Source organism: Camellia sinensis, unplaced genomic scaffold (assembly GCF_055761805.1).
Source record: "Camellia sinensis isolate YWXY unplaced genomic scaffold, ASM5576180v1 Unanchor3, whole genome shotgun sequence".
Lineage (NCBI taxonomy): Eukaryota > Viridiplantae > Streptophyta > Magnoliopsida > Ericales > Theaceae > Camellia > Camellia sinensis.
The window spans coordinates 19508258-19524553 of NW_028129178.1; the positions used below are offsets into that span (position 1 = coordinate 19508258).

Consider the following 16296-nt stretch of genomic DNA (forward strand, 5'->3'; position numbering starts at 1 on the left):
GTAGCTTTGGGAAGTTGGGTCTGAGAGATGGGTATGTGGTGGACCATATGCAAGGCCTTTAATCAATAAATTGGGCCAGGGAAATTTGGGCCCTGTGGCCTCTCAAGTTAAGAAGGTGGGCCAGGGGGTTTTAGGCTCTACCACTTGGGTGCCTATGCATGTGGCCCAGTCTTCTTTAACTAGAGATCCAGTTGTGTGGCCCAGTGGGTTTTTGAACTCTTCTCGGGCCCTAGCTCAAGGATTACCTGTTCCAGCAAGGAAGGTGGGCCCACAGGTGAACCCGACGATAGACCAGGTCTTCGGGTCATTATACGCTGCTATTGGGTCAGGTCACCGGAATAACGGTGGTGAGGCGCTAATGTTGGGGGACGGACGACACGTTAACGCCTCTCAGGCCGGTGGGGTCTCCTACGTTGCTGTTACACCATGGGCAGCACACAGTGGCTGGTGGATTACTTCCGCTGCTTGGAGAGGAGCTCGGTAGGGCAGAATAGAGATGTCAGGAGGACCATGAAGAGTGGGGGCAGAATCGGTGGTTGGTGGGGTCGAGATTGGTGATGGCCTAGCTATAGTCCTTCAGCCATTGGCAATGGAAGCTGGGGAAATGGTGGCGCCCATCTCTTAGTCCGATACAGCACAGGATTCGGAGGTGCATTTCCAGACAGAATAGCCACCAACGTCGAATGAGGATTCTGAGTGGGTGTTGGCTTGAATTGTTGAGGTTAGTAAATTTTTGGGTGTTTCTTTTGAAGGGCATGAGGAAGAGGCTTTGAAACTGTTTTCGGCCATTGAGATGTGATGGCGAGGGGGTGTGTCAAGGGTGCAAGAGTTACAGAGCACGGGCCAGAAGGATAGAGGAGGCCGGGAATTACGCAGATTAGAGTGCTCCATTAATTATGATTGTAATAGGACCGGGGCTGGTCGGCGGATGAGGAAGGGGCGTGGAGATCCTTTGTTGTTGCCATGCATTTGAAAATATTGATTTGGAATGTGCGGGGTTTAAATGATAAAGGAAAAAGGGTAGTGGTTAAATCAGTACTGAAGAGTGCTAGAGCGGATGTGGTGTGCCTTCAGGAAACCAAAATGGAGTGTGTGGGGGTGGATGTTTTAAGGGATATCTAGGGTGGTAGGCATGTGGATTGGGCCTTCCAACTAGCTATAGGGGTAGCAAGTGGTGTTCTTATGTGTTGGGATAATCGGGTGGTGGTGCAGGAGGGGGTAGAGGTGGGAAGTTTTTCCTTATCTTGTCTGTTCAGATGTGTGGATGATGATTTTCGTTGGGTTTTTACGAAGGTGTATGGGCTGGTTAGGAGATTGGAGCGGGAGACTTTGGAAGGAGTTACAGGCTGTTGCTTTTTGTTGGGAGAGGCCTTGGTGTGTAGGTGGAGATTTCAACGTTGTGCAGAGTCCAAAAGAGAAGACGGGGTAGGCAGGTGATGGGGCCGATGAAGGCGTTCTCCTCTTTTATTGATACGATGGAGTTGATCGATATGCCGTTGCAGAGAGGGGGTTACACCTGGTTCGGCGGTCGGGCAATGTCTCGTATTGATAGATTCCTGGTCACGGGGGATTGGGAAGAGCATTTCTCCCAGATGTTCTAGGCTCGATTACAGCGTCCGGTCTCGAATCATTGGCCTGTCCTTTTGGATAGTGGGGGAGTGCGGCGTGGCCCAACGCCTTTTCGTTTTGAGAATATGTGGTTACAGCTCGGAGGTTTTGGCGAGACGGTAAAGGAGTGGTGGGGGAGTTATAGTGTGGCTGGGTTGCCTAGTACCTGGATGGCGCAAAAGTTAAAGTTGCTTAAATCTAATTTGAAGCGGTGGAATCAGGAAGTGTTTAGTCAGTTAGAGGTACAGAAGACGAGTACTTTGTTGATTTTGCAGGGGTTGGATGAGATGGAAGAAAGAGAGGGCTTGTCGGTAGATGATGTGGTGTGTTGGGAGGGGGCGCAAAAGGATTATGGGCGGATTGCTAGGATGGAGGAGACTAGTTATCGCTAGAAGTCCAGGTGTTTGTGGTTGAAGGATGGGGACTAAATTTTTCCATCGAATGGCAAATGCTCACCGGCGGGTGAATCAGATAGGGCGGTTGTTGGTCAATGGGGTGCTGCTTTCCTCAGAAGTGGATATTCGAAATGGTATCGTGGGTTTCTACCATCATCTTTATAGGGATGAAGGGGAGGGGTGGCGACCGGATTTGGTGGGAGTTACTTTTGATACTATTTCAGATGAGGCGGTGTCGATGCTGGAGCGCCTGTTTGCAGAGGAGGAGGTTTGGGGTGCGTTGAGAAGTGTGTTCAGGGATAAAGTCCCTGAGTCGGATGGCTTTTCCATGGCCTTCTTCTAGCATTGTTGGGGGGTGGTGAAGGCGGAAGTGATGGCCGTATTTGATCAGTTTTATCAGGAGGGCCAGTTTGAGAAGAGTCTTAATGCCACTTTTATTGCTTTGATTCCCAAGAAAGGTGGGGCGTAGGATATTAGAGAGTTTCGGCCAATCAGTCTTTTGGGTAGTGTCTACAAATTATTTGCTAAAGTTCTGGCTAATAGACTTTGGGGTGTCTTGGAGGGGGTGGTGTCAGAGTCTCAGAATGCGTTTGTGAGGGGTCGTCAAATTTTGGATGTTGTGCTTGTGGCTAATGAATGTGTGGACTCACGGGTTCGGCAAGGGAAGGCGGGGATTATGTGCAAGCTGGATATTGAGAAAGCTTATGATAATGTGAATCGGAATTTTTTGGTGTATGTGCTTCAACGGATTGGTTTTGGGGAGTGATGGAGGCAGTGGATTCAGTTTTGCATTTCTACGGTGCGGTTATCAGTCTTGGTTAATGGCACTCTAGCTGGCTTTTTTGCTGCATGGCGAGGATTATGGCAAGGGGATTCTCTATCTCCTTTATTGTTTATTTTGGTGATGGAGGCGTTGAGTCGTTTATTGTCTACAGCAGTTCAAGGGGGTTTGTTGACGGGTTTCAAGGTGGGGCAAGGGCTTGCTCCTTTGGTGGTTTCTCATCTCTTTTATGCTGATAATGTGCTTATCTTTTGTGATGCGGATGCAGATCAAATTGGGCATTTACGATGTGTGGTGTTGTGCTTTGAGGCGGTGTCTGGGCTCCGAGTTAATTTGGCCAAGTCAGAATTAATTCCTATGGGCAAGGTGGTTCGTCTTCCGGTGTTGGCAGCTATTTTGGGGTGTAAGGTGGCTCAGTTAGCAGTTTCCTATTTGGGGCTTCCTTCCTTTGAGGGCTACCTTTAAGGCGAAAGGGGTGTGGGATGGAGTGGTAGATAGAGTGCAGTGAAGGTTGGCGGGGTGGAAGCGACAGTATTTGTCTAAGGGAGGGCGGCCCACATTGATCAAGAGTGTCCTTTCTAGTATTCCGACATACTTTATGTCGTTGCATGTGATTCCTGTGGCGGTTGCTAGGCGGTTGGAAAAGTTGAAATGGGATTTTTTGTGGGGTGGTGGAGGGAAGAGTTTTCATTATCATTTGGTGGCTTGGGATGGGATTTGTATTCCAAAGGAGGGGGGGCGTAGGCGTTAAGGGGTTGGTGGGTTTTAACCGGGCTCTTTTTGGGAAATGGTTGTGGCGTTTTGCTATGGAGAGGGAGTGGTTATGGAGGAGGGTGGTGGTGGCGAAGTATGGCATGGCCAGAGGGGGTGGTGCTCAAAGGGGGTGGTCCATCCTCATGGTCGTGGGTTGTGGAAAGGGATTTGGCTAGGGTGGACAGAGTTTTGGGATAGGACTCGGATTAAGGTGGGGGTAGGGGATAGGACTCGCTTTTGGCAGGATCAGTGGTGTAGCGAGGTGCCTTTGGCGAGTATATTTCCTATGATTTATGCTATTGCTGCGGATGGGGAGGAGTTGGTGGAGTCTTTTAGAGTTAGGCAGGGGCAGGTGTTTGTTTGGAATGTTCACCTTCGCCGTAATGTGCAAGATTGGGAGTTGGATCAACTGGTGGACTTGTTGGGCGTTTTGTATGGTGTTAAGGATGAGGGGGATGGAGCGGACTCTTTGGTGTGGGATTGTTCGAGTTCTAAAGGGGTGTTTTTAGTGTCTTCTTTTTATGGTATGCTTGAGGGGGGGAGTGGGGTAGTGTTTCCTTGGAAGAGCATTTGGGTGACGGGTTCACCTTCCAAGGTGGCTCTCTTTGTTTGGACTGTTGCTTTGGGGAAGATTTTGACTATTGATAACTTGCGTCGGCGGGGGCAGGTTCTGGTTAATTGGTGTTGCATGTGCTGTAGGGATGGGGAAACGGTGGATCACTTGCTTTTACATTGTCCAGTTGTGTCTCGGCTTTGGAATTTTGTTGTGGCTTTGTTTGGGATGGTTTGGGTGCAACCGGGGTCGTTATTGGATGTGGTTCAAAGTTGGGGTGGGGTTAGGGTGGGGAAGCGGCGTCGGAAGGCTTGGGTTCTGGCTTCTCACTGTTTGATGTGGTTGGAGCGGAATAGGCGTGTTTTTCAAATTGAGTGTCGTTCCGTTTCCTAGCTTGAGAGTCGGTTGTTGCTGGTTTTGCATAGTTGGGTTACAGGTTTAGCCGATCCAAGTGTTTTGGTTTTTGTAGATTTTGTGGAGGATTTACTTAGACAGTTTGGTTGGCCCTTTGTGGGTGGTTTTTGTATTCCTTGCATCATCTTGATGCTTTTCTAATAAAATCCATTTATTTATTAAAAAAAATAAAAATAAAATAAAATATTTGTATTGTTAATATTTTTGTTTTGTTTTAGATACAAATTTGAGTTATTGAATTATAAAAAATTATTGAGTAAATTACACTTTGCACCTTTGCACTTTGCATCAAATCTCATTTTGGCCCCTATACATGAAATCATGACAGTCAACCCCCTGCACTTCTGGTCAAATTCTATTTTTGTTCCTGTACATGAAATCGTGACAGTCAACTCAATGCATTTTTGCTCAAATCCCACTTTGATCCCTACACTAGTATGAATATCCCTCTTTTGTTACTTCGTTTTTAAATTTTGAACAAAATTCAGTCATGTGATAAAAATGTGAGTACGAAATGATGGTAAGAGAGGAAAATTATCCATGTTTTTCACCAATACACTTTATCCTACGTAATAAGTATATGAGGGTTATATAAGACAACATATATATATATATGTGCGTGTGTGTTCGTATAGTAAAAATTGTGACGAAAAGGTTAGAAAATAGAGCTTTTGAAATTAAAAGAAAAAATGCGACAAAGAAATCAAAGAGAAAGAAAGATGAATAGATAAAAGACTGTGTTACTGTGAAAAATAGAGTTTCATGATTCCAATTTATGTAAAATCTTAGTTCATCTTCTTAATTATTCACAATCTGTGTTTTGTTTTAGCCTAATACAGTCATATTTTGATGTAAATCTTGGGATAAAGTGTGTATTGGCGGGAAATGTAGATAATTTTTCTTTCTTACCCTTATATAATAGTCACATTCTTATCACATGACTAGATTCTGTTAAAAAAATTAAATAATTGAGTAATAGAAAGAGGACATTAACACTTGAATAGGGACCAAATTGAGTTTTGACCAAAAGTATAGGGGGTTGGCTGTCACAATTTCATGTACAAAAATAAAATTTGACCAAAAGTGTAAAGGGTTAACTGTCATGATTTCATATGTAGGGGCCAAAGTGAGATTTGGTGCAAAATGTTGGGGTGCAAAGTGTAATTACCCAAAATTATTGCTATTGTTGAAGGATGTTTTATATATTTTTGTAAAGAATGTTTGGTTGATATTGTTGAAGGATGTTTTATATATTTTTTTGTAAAGAATGTTTGGTTGACATTATATTGTTACAGGGTACATATATTATTATTTGTATATATATTATTTGTGAATGTGAATGTGGATGTGTGTGGATGTGTTTTATTTTAGAAAATATTAATAATTTGTACACGAATGAATTAATAAAATATATATTTATCTTATGAAAATAATTATTTTGCGATAGTAATAAACCGTCCCTAATGTAATCATCATTTCCTTTCATTTTATTAGCAACGGGTTAACTTCTCGCATATACATATTAGTGCCATCTTTAGCGACGGTTTAAACTGTCGCGAATACATTATTGATTTAATTTTTTTTTTGCGATGTTTAAGACCGTCGCTAATAATACTTTTTGCGATGTCAGTTACCGTCTCTAAATTTTTTTTGGGTGATGGCATCTTAAATTGTCGCTAAAAGTTATATTTTTCTCGCTTTTTTGTGTCAGATTAAACTGTCGCAAAAATTATTAATTTACTGTCGCTACAAGAAAGCCACGGTTTGTAACTGTTGCAAATACCTTTTGTCACTCTCCCTTTCGTCACCCCCCATTTTCCGTCGCTATTTCGTTGCAAATTTTTTTTGCAACGACATGTGGTCTTTATGTGACGTTTGAGACCATTGCAAAAGGTCTGATTTTTTGTAGTACTTTTGCAAATTGTTATTTTTGCTCCTTCGCAGGTGACATTAAAAGTCACCTTTCAACCTGTCTACTTCCCTCATTATCAATTTAATTCTTTTCATTTTCTTTTCTTTTTTCTTTTTTGCTTTATCAAAACATCTTTAGAACAGTAGAACATATTATGTTGTTATCATTATTTTTGGAGTTTCAATCATGAGAGAAAAATAAAAATTAAAAAAATCATATAAGAATTGTTCGAGTCCCCCTTCAAGTCCCTCTTCAAGTCCCTCCTCTAGCCTAATAGCAATCAATCACCCTTCTTTTGTGCGCCTTTGTTGAAAAGAAAGGCAAGTTGTCAATTTTGCTGGACCAGAGCAAATTTGTGGACTAATATGCTTATGAGATGTTGTCTAAGAGCATTTTTTTTTTTTTGGGTGGTAATTATCCAAGAGCATCTTAGTGATACCTATTTTAGTATTGTTAAAGTTATAATTTGACATGTTATAGTAGCAAAATGTCAAATTATAGTAATAGTGACATGCCATTTTGGCATAATGCTAACTAACTTTCCTTTTGTTTTTTTTGGTTGTGCATGTGATGTTTTTAAAACTTTTTTTGGAATACATTATATATATATAAAAAAAATTTAGTACTTTTTGTTATTTTTTTGGTCTTTAGTGAATTTTTTTTTTTAATTTTAAAAATTTTCACTTTTAGGTTCCACTTGACTAAATGGACCAAAAAAAAAAAAAAAAAATTTGGTTATTTATTTATTTATCTTGTGTTTATGATGATTTTGCTAGAAAAGTATTGAAAAGGAGATCGAAAAAAGAGATCGCATTTGGGTTGATGATGTGGAAGATTTGGTAATGCCGAAACTTGTGTCAAATTTGATAATAATTTTGGCATTGCTATAATTTAGCACAGGTTATAGCAGACCAATGGAGAACATAAAGTTGCAACTCTTGCCAAATTTTGCCTATAGCAGCTCCAATGGCTAGCCACCGTGTGATGCCCCAAAAATCGGAAACATCAGATAATATATTAACAAATAAATACATGGTTTATGAAAGGTTAGAAGAGTAGGAAATGTCACTAATGAGTCATTTGGTTAATAATCAAGCAAGATCTCAAGAAGGTCAGAAGAGTCAATATAGCCTCCCTTCTAAGTTCAACTACCTTAGATAGTAAAGATACGTTTTTGACAAATCTTGACAAAGTATTAACACAAGGCCTACATGAGTTGACGGAGTATGCGGATAGGTTACAAATGATATGTATAATAATTACAAAACAGGTCTTAATTACTACAAGGATTAATCACGTACAAACTCAAAACGTGTTTACATAACTAGTTCCTAACTCTCAAAGGATAGCCATACGTTTTCAAATATTTCAGCTTTGCCATCGACCTACCTGGCATGAAATGCTATGAGTTTTGAATGCCCAATAAATGCACACACACCTTGTCCCTTTTTCCTAATCTAATTCGCCATCACAATTGTAACAAGCAAGTGATAATGAAGCATGATAATCATTCAATAATAAAGGATTACAAGGTTAGACGCTAATAATTTAGAAATTCCCCAAAGAGATTTTGTCCTCCCAACCGCAAGAATTGAACACCAGACTATTCAGAACTCTCCCTTTTGCTGCTTTGTTGCAGAACTTACCTCGAATGCCTACCAACAGTTATATATCGCGTAGAGCCACCCGCAGGGCTTCAAAAGGGATGACGAAAAGAAAAAGGTTTTATCATCCCGAATCCCACTTTATCCTTCCAAAAAAGTTTTATCCTCTTGAATGTCCCATCTGAACCCAACCTTATCTCACCAATCAAACCATCGCAAAGAGTCTGAATACGTCCGTTCCATTTTAGGGTTTACGTGATAACCGCTTACGCAAGACTTAACCTTTTATTAGGGAGCACATCCCATCAATCCATACATAACACATTATGATCTCTTCATTATTTAAGTGATCGAAAACCCAATACCACCCCAATTAAGGTTTCCGTTGAGTTAGATGTCTTAAATTAAAGTTAGAACAACTTAATAAGATAGTAATATCCACATCAGTATGAGCATCATCAAATGAAGAAGATAATGAACATAATCATAATACATGAAATATCATACCAAGACATGATCATATGCTGATAAGCATATTCATGAAGACAAGAGCTTAGAATGCCAATGCAAAACTAAATTTCCAGATTCAGTACCATTTAAAGATTAAAATCAAAAGGATCATTTTAGATTTTTCCCGAGCCTGGCCTTCCTATGGTTCGTAGATAATTTTATCTAGTTTTCGAAATATTTTTCGGAAATGGAATAGCTTTCTAGATTTTTAGTTATTTAAGAAACACTCCAGCGCTGTCCAGATTTGTTGACTTTTATGAAAATCCTATTTTGTTTCAAACCGCTCGCTCGTTTTCAATGAAACCAATTTTCCTTGAAAGCAAACTCTTTAAGGAAGTTTTTGACATAAACCTGACGTCCATGAGATTTTTCTATATTTTTCTAGAATTTTTGAAATTTGGCTGTAAAATAGGTTTTTCACTTATTTTGTGATGGAAACATACTAAATAATGTATCAATAACTCGGATTTTTAGAGAGATGGTGTGCCTTTGGAAATAATATGATATATGAGAAGAAAAATGGTAGTTTTGCATCTATTAAGAGGAAATATGCGTAGAAGAAGGATCAAGCCCAATTCATCAACTTTGAGCACATGAACACCATTACAACACATCTGAAAATATTATTTCAAGACTCTAATAACATGTATTTGAAAAAGGAAAATAAAAGAGAGAGTTGTGTTATGGCTTACTTGAGGCTTGGTTGGTTAACTAACAAGACCTTCTCTTTCTTTCCTTTCTTCCACCAAGCTCACTCTCTTTCCCTCTCTTACTCTCAGCTGAATGAAGTGTTTGTATGTGTGTTATTGTATGTAAAATGCTAGGGGTGAGGTTTCTTTTATAGGAAAATTGGTGCTAAAGGTCTAAAGTGTCCATTGGTTGGAATTGGATTGGATATTTTAGTTTTACTTGGAATCTAATGGAATGGTGAATGATCAGAGGCCTTAATTATACAATTAATTGTGATCTAGTTAGGATTTGGTTAGGAGTGGACTTAGGGTGGAGGCATGGTTCCATGTTTTGGGGGTACTTGCCAACACTTTTCCTTGATTTCATGGATATGGTTTGAAAAAGTTGTATAATTTTCTATTCCCTAGGGTGGCTAGCCATGTGGGCTGATTTGAGGGAATTAATTTATTTTTTTCTTGTGTACAATTGTTGGAAATTGCAAAATATAGTGTATAATATAGGTTTAAAGGTACAAGTGTGTGTGTATATATATATATTAGTACTAGTTTGGGGTCAATTATCGATTTAATAAAAATGTGAGGGCTTTCGTTTAATTCATGTATTGGAACATTTATTTAAGTGCAATATTTAATTTAATTAGGATCTGGAACTTCAATTTGGTTACAGTTTCTTTATTTCAAATTAAATGGTGAGTCGTAATGAGAATCGAAAGTCTAGGGTTTTTGATTGGCAAATATAGTTAGGGAATTAATTTAATTATTATTAGGACTTTGGAATGATCCCTGAGTTCTCGGTTTCAATCAAGATCTGCGAGTTTTCGGTTGGTGCGCGTTTTCTGCTCTACAGCTAAAATTGAAAATAAATAAGGGAATGAGGGTCTTTATTGAAATAGTTCAAAAGTAGGGGTGTAAATAAAATTACAAAGGTCAAGGGCCTCATAGTTAAATAATTAATATTATCGTATAAAAATGATTACTAAGCTATCGGGATAGATTTGGTTTTGTACGGGTTTATTCGTGATGCATCTTCGATTCTAGGGTTAAATTTGTGAATAAACGAAGAACTAATAACTCAAAATTTAGGGATGCAATAGGGTTTACAAAAGTTAGGGGTCTCACACACTGAGTTGCTCTAAGAAAATTAAAAACCAAAATCTAAAAATTCACAACTAAATTATGAATGTTGAATTTTAAATTAAGTATTAAAAATGAGGGCTGCTATTTACCCCTACTTTTCTTCTTAGAACTACCACCGCTTCCATTTTTTTTAATTCCAATTTTGTCCTAACATAAAATTCCACTTTTATCCTCATACCTAATCTTCTAATCATAATTTCCTAAACCCTAACCCTAACCCTAATCCCATCCTCCGTCACCTCCCCCATAACCGCTATCATCACCCCCTCCTCTACCATCGAAAATGAATCAGAAGACATAGCAAGAGAGAGAAGAAGTCGTCCACCTCAAAACCCTAGCAGCATAGAAATACAACTCGCACCATCGCAGGTCACCACCACCACCATCATCGGTCCCAGTGATCTTCCCCAACTCATCTTCTCCTCGTGCTACTGCCGCAAGACTCCCTTATCAATTCCTTTTGTTTGTTGCTGAAAACCCTAATCGAGATCGCGATCTAAAAACCCTAGTCGTTATTGCGATTTGAGATCGTGATCTGAAAACCCTAGCTGCGATTGTGATCTAAAAACCCTAGGCGTCGTCTCAAGTGATGCTAAAGAAGAAGAGAAAGAGGAAGAATGGGGGGGTTTGCGATAGTGATGCTGTGGGGTTGAAGAGTGGCGGCGATGGTTGCGGTGAGATGTGCTGAGAAGTTGTGGTTGCTGTGATGAGGGGCTTTGGATGGTGGTCGGAGATGGTAGGGGTTGCTGGAGGTGATGGGGATGGTATTAGGGTTAAGATTAGGTTAAGGTTTGGAAAATTAGGGGTATAGTTGGTATTAAGGTGGGGTTCAAAGAGAAAATGAAGGAGACTCATTTTGCTGGGTGGGGGTTCAAAGAAATAGGGATTCCAAGGATTGAAGGTAGGGGTAAATAGCAGATCTCTCAAAAATTGAATGTTGAATTTTTTAATTTGAAAATTTGTTTGATACGTACAAAAATTTAAGTTATGAATCTAGTTAAGCTGTTTGGGGTGTACCAAAAAGGTGATGTTTAAAATCTAATAATTTTTTTAAAAAAAATCTTTTTAAATGTTGAACTGAGTTATCAAAATTTCACATTCATCACTTATTTAATTAGTTCAATATGGAGTCTCAATTTAATTTCTTACGTGCACATGCTGTAATATAGGTATATGGCTGTTTTAATTATAGATTTGTGAAGACATTTGTGAAGAAAAAAGAAAAAGATAAGAACAAAATATAAAGTAGAAATAGTAGTTTATTTATTTATTTCATTTCTTTCAATTCTCTTCAATTTTTCTTCTGCTTAATGAATCTAAAGCATAAAAGAATTAAACTTATTTTAGGTTTTGTTTGCATCTTGCATTTAAGGGATTGAATAAAGAAGAGTGTGAAAAATGTGAATAAAATGTTCTTCTGCTTAATGAAACTCAAACGAACAAGAAAGTCCACTTCCACGTGAGTGGTGGCTTTTGCTTTGGTGGTGCAAATAATTAGGTGTTTGGGATTTGCAATTTTTTTTTTCCATCTTTAATAAATTTATTTTTTTTAATTTTTAAAAAATATTAGGCTTCTAGATTCAGTTTGAATAGACAAATCGAAAAATTGAAAAAAAAAAAAAATCAGAAAAGACAAAAATAAGCTTAAAATAGTGGACTTTTTTTGGGGCTTATTTTGGCTTTTAAAATATTTTTTAGATGTTTAATTTTAATTTTTTTACTTTTAGATTTGTCTCACAAGACGGATTGGAAAAGTAAAAAAATTTGACATAATTTTGAAAAAAAAGTCACTAAAGACAAAATAAAAATAAAAAAAGAGGTGGCTTATTTAGTTAAAATGTCTAACTACTTAGAAAAATGACCAAGAATGTAAAAGAATAGTTAAGATTTAAATGACGTATCGTAGGATTGATGTGTAAATTAAATCTGAATCACATATTGATATTTTTAGATACATTTCTAAATAAAAATTTTGAATTTATAATATTACTTTGTAAGAATAAGCCCCATTTTTGCTTTTCTTCTTCTCATGTTGTCGATTGATGATATTTGGTCTTGTGCTAGTAGATGATTTAATTTTCTTTCGATGCCAACCCAATTGGAATTGGAGAGTTTTACTTCAATGCTTGGAGCACTTGACTTTGCTTTATGAGTAAATTACACTTTACGCCATTGCACTAAATCTCACTTTAGTCTTTACACATGAAATCGCGACAGTCAACCCCTATATTTCTGGTCAAGTGTCAATGTTTTTTTTTTGTTACTCTACCGTGTAAGTCTTTAATAGAAGTCAATAATGTGATAAGCATATGATTTATCAAAAAAAAAAAAATAATGTGATAAGCATATGACTACGAAATAGGCACAAAAGAGGAAAATCACTTCAATTTTTCATCTATACACATTTCATCCCAAAACCTACATTAAATTATGAGTGTATTAGGCTAAAACAAAATGCATATTGTGAATGATTAAGAAAATAAACTAGGGTTTTACAAAAATTGCAAAAATGCATATTGAGTGACTGAGGACTATATTGAGTGTTTAGTTCTACCTATGTTTTTGCTTATCAACATGGACTCGGAGGTTATATCTGCTATTCTTTTAGGGTCATTCATCTGTTCAACTCCCCCATAGCCCCAGTTATGTGGTGCTCGAACAGATGTATCCTCTGCTTAGTTTGTGCTTTGGTGCTGTTGGTGTAGTTTCGAGTTGATTGGGATTGCATCTATGATGGTTGGAACTTTCTATGGTTGCTGTTGGTTCTTTGGGGATGTATGCTCCTTATTGTTGTCTGGTGATGCTGTGCAGCTGGTGGCTGCTGCTGCTGCTTGTTGCTGGTTGCTGCTTTGTTGCTGGTGAATGCTGGGTTGCTGCTGCTGGTTGCTGCCTGCTTGTTGTGCTGGTCGCTGCAACTGCTGCAACTGCCTTGGTTGCTGTCTGCTTCTGGTTTGCTACTGCCGATTTGTTCCAGGTTGATTCCTTGGTGCCTGCAGGTGTCTTTTGCCTTTGGTTCTATAGCTTTCCACTGTGGTCTGTACAGGGATCTTTATATTTCTTATATTTGTTGTGCTTTTGGTTGTTTTTTCTTATTTGTAGCTTGCTTTGTTTTAGTCTTGGGTTTCTTTTTCATAATTTTTAGTTTGTTTTGGTTTGTTTGGGTTTTCTTTGATGGTTTAGGTTTTGTTTTGTTGGTGTTGTAAGGCCTGGGAATGCCCCTTGTATATTTGTATATCCCCCCCCCCCCCAAAAAAAAAATGAGAATCACCAAACTTTGTTTTCACGACAAAAAAATAGGTTTTTATGGCATCAAATGTATGTCCTGGATACGATTTTACGACGCATGATGTAAAGCCGTGTTATGACAAGTTATGAAAAGTCATTCACTTTCATGGCATGCCACAGTACACCATTAAAAATCCTTTAACAACTGATTTTGTGCATTGTGTTTAATTTTTCTACAACTACTTTTGCACGCCGTTAATTCACAAATGACAACGCCTTGTTGCTCGTTGTAAAGTATGTAATTTAACGACCTATTCTACCTACAAAAGATAAGTACAACAAACGACAACATTCATAGACTAGTGTTGAATATTTCATACAATGGCCTTTTTGGCTTACCGTAGAATGTGTATTTTTTATTTTATTTTTAATTCAGCATGTTCTATTTGACCCATTCTATACAATCTAAGAAAGCATTACAAACAAGCTTTACAAAGAATTAATCAACCACTAAAATATTGTTTCAAGCATCAAAATGAAACTATATCCATAAGTTATGAATATTCAATAATTGTTATACATTCCAAACATCCAAAAACTATCCTTAAGGTCAAAACCATTCAAAAAGAACTATCCTTAAGTTCTAAATTGTCCAAAAAGTTTTAAACCATCCTAAAACTATATCATATATAGGTTTCTAAACAAAATCCAAAACTATTGGAAGATTATAGAAATCCGTTCATCAAAGTCATATAAAAAACTATTTATAGATGTTAAGATTTCTACTCAAAGTACTCAAGCAACAGTGCTTCCAACAGCATCCTCAAGCACAAATATTTCACAATTAGGGTGAAATAATGGCGCATTGACTTTGACATGGTTAACCCATACTTTCCAACACCTAGGGCTAAGAGGCACATGATGTACTGTTTAGAATTTGTTAATGCAGTTGTGCCTTTCGCAACCACCGCCTTTGTCCCATTCCAATTCAACAATTTGCATTTGACATTGTTCAAGTTGGATCCATCATTCCCACTTTCATTTTCATCATGCAACTATCATGAAAGCAATACATAAAATAAGTAAATAAATTGAAGAAAAAATTAAGGTAATTGATAATTCCTGTGGGTGTTGATTTCCGACCTCACAACCAAATAGATCTCTTTGTAGAAATTTAGGGAACTTAGCTGGAGAGCACGCGTTAGAATAAATTAAGCCAACATTTGCACACAAGAAGACAAATAACACTGCGGTGGCTCGTTCACTTGGGGGCACTTCGACGATCAAGTCAGTAACTTATCTCTCAAAGATATCAAACAAGTGAACAATTCACAAGAAAAAGCATACCTTAGACCCAAGGACAGAAAAGGAGGTGCGCGGCTTTTTGAGAAAAGTGCAATTCATAAGACGGTTTATCTCCAAATTAACCTGCACTTGTGAACCACTATATGGTCTTTTGAAGAAAGGGAGGGAATTCTAATGGGACGACCGATGTTAGTTTGCCTTCGAACAAGTTAAATAGTATCTTTAGAATTCACCTGTGTTGTCACCACCAGAGTCGTGAAAGCCACTGATCATGTACCTATCAGTGACAGAGTCAACTATGGGATGCATGCTCGCACAAGAGTCAGAAGCAAAGGTGGAAAAGACCATATACTATCTGAGTAAAAAAATGTTGGATTGTGAGACTCGTTACACATTTGGAGAGGACTTGTTTAGCTTTGGTTTGGTCCACTAGGAAATTGAGACACTACCTATTAGCCCGTTCAGTAATTCTGGTTTTGAGATTGGATCCCATTAAATATCTCTTTGAGAAAATCGGCACTTACGGGTAGGCTAGCTCGTTGGTTGCTTCTTCTTTCTGAATTTCTGGCAGGCAATCTAGTAGAAGGGAGGAAGATGTAGAGTACCTATTCTCAGATGAGGAGATCTTGCAGGTAGAAGAAGATGCATGGAAAATGTACTTTGATGTAGTAGCTAACCAATACGGTTATGGAATAGGCGTGTTGCTTATAGCACCCGATGGTTCCCATATATCCTTAGCTTTCAAACTCCATTTCAAAGTATCCAATAACGAAGCTGAGTATGAGACGTGTATTGCTGGATTAGAAGCTGCCTTAGAATTAGGGGCAATAAGGTTGGATGTCATCGAAGATTCGAATTTGGTTGTTTCCCAAGACAATGGAGATTGGAAGGTTAAAGAAGAGAGAATGAAAGTTTATCACCAGACCCTGGACATCCTGACTCCAAGGTTCGAAAAACTGACATTTACACATTTGTTAAGGGAGAACAATCGGTTTACTGATGCACTGGCAACTCTGTCCTCTATGGTAGGTATACCGATTGGGGTTAAGATGTGCCTGATCATTATTGAACAAAAGTATGCACCTGTGTACGAAGAATAGCTGCAATAGAAGTGGTTCAGGACAAGAATCCTTGGTACCATGACATTTGGAACTTTTTGGAGAAGGTCATGTATCCACAAGGGGCAAATGACAAAGATAAAAGGGGAATGCAGCGTCTAGCCATCCAGTTCATCATCTGTGGAAGTAAGTTGTACAAAAGAGGGCATCTGGGAATGCACAAGCTGTGTAGAAGAGGAAGAGTCGAAGCGTCTTGTGGAAGCCATTCACGAAGGAGAGTGTGGAGCACACATGAATGGTGTAATGTTAGCCAAGAAGATCCTCAGACAAGGTTACTATTGGTCAACCATGG

At 38.5% G+C, this 16296-nt stretch overlaps 1 protein-coding gene across 2 annotated transcripts in view; it reads left to right on the forward strand.

The window, feature by feature from the left end:
* LOC145816172 (uncharacterized) overlaps positions 1 to 13591 on the forward strand; it is a 33591-nt gene extending 20000 nt beyond the window's left edge. For both annotated transcript variants that reach the window (XM_082912460.1, XM_082912461.1), the window contains exon 7: positions 13168 to 13591. In XM_082912460.1, coding sequence (XP_082768586.1) covers positions 13168 to 13559 — 392 coding nt within the window. In that variant the 3' untranslated portion in view covers positions 13560 to 13591. The remainder of the gene's footprint in view (positions 1 to 13167) is intronic.
* Positions 13592 to 16296: the final 2705 nt, after the last annotated feature.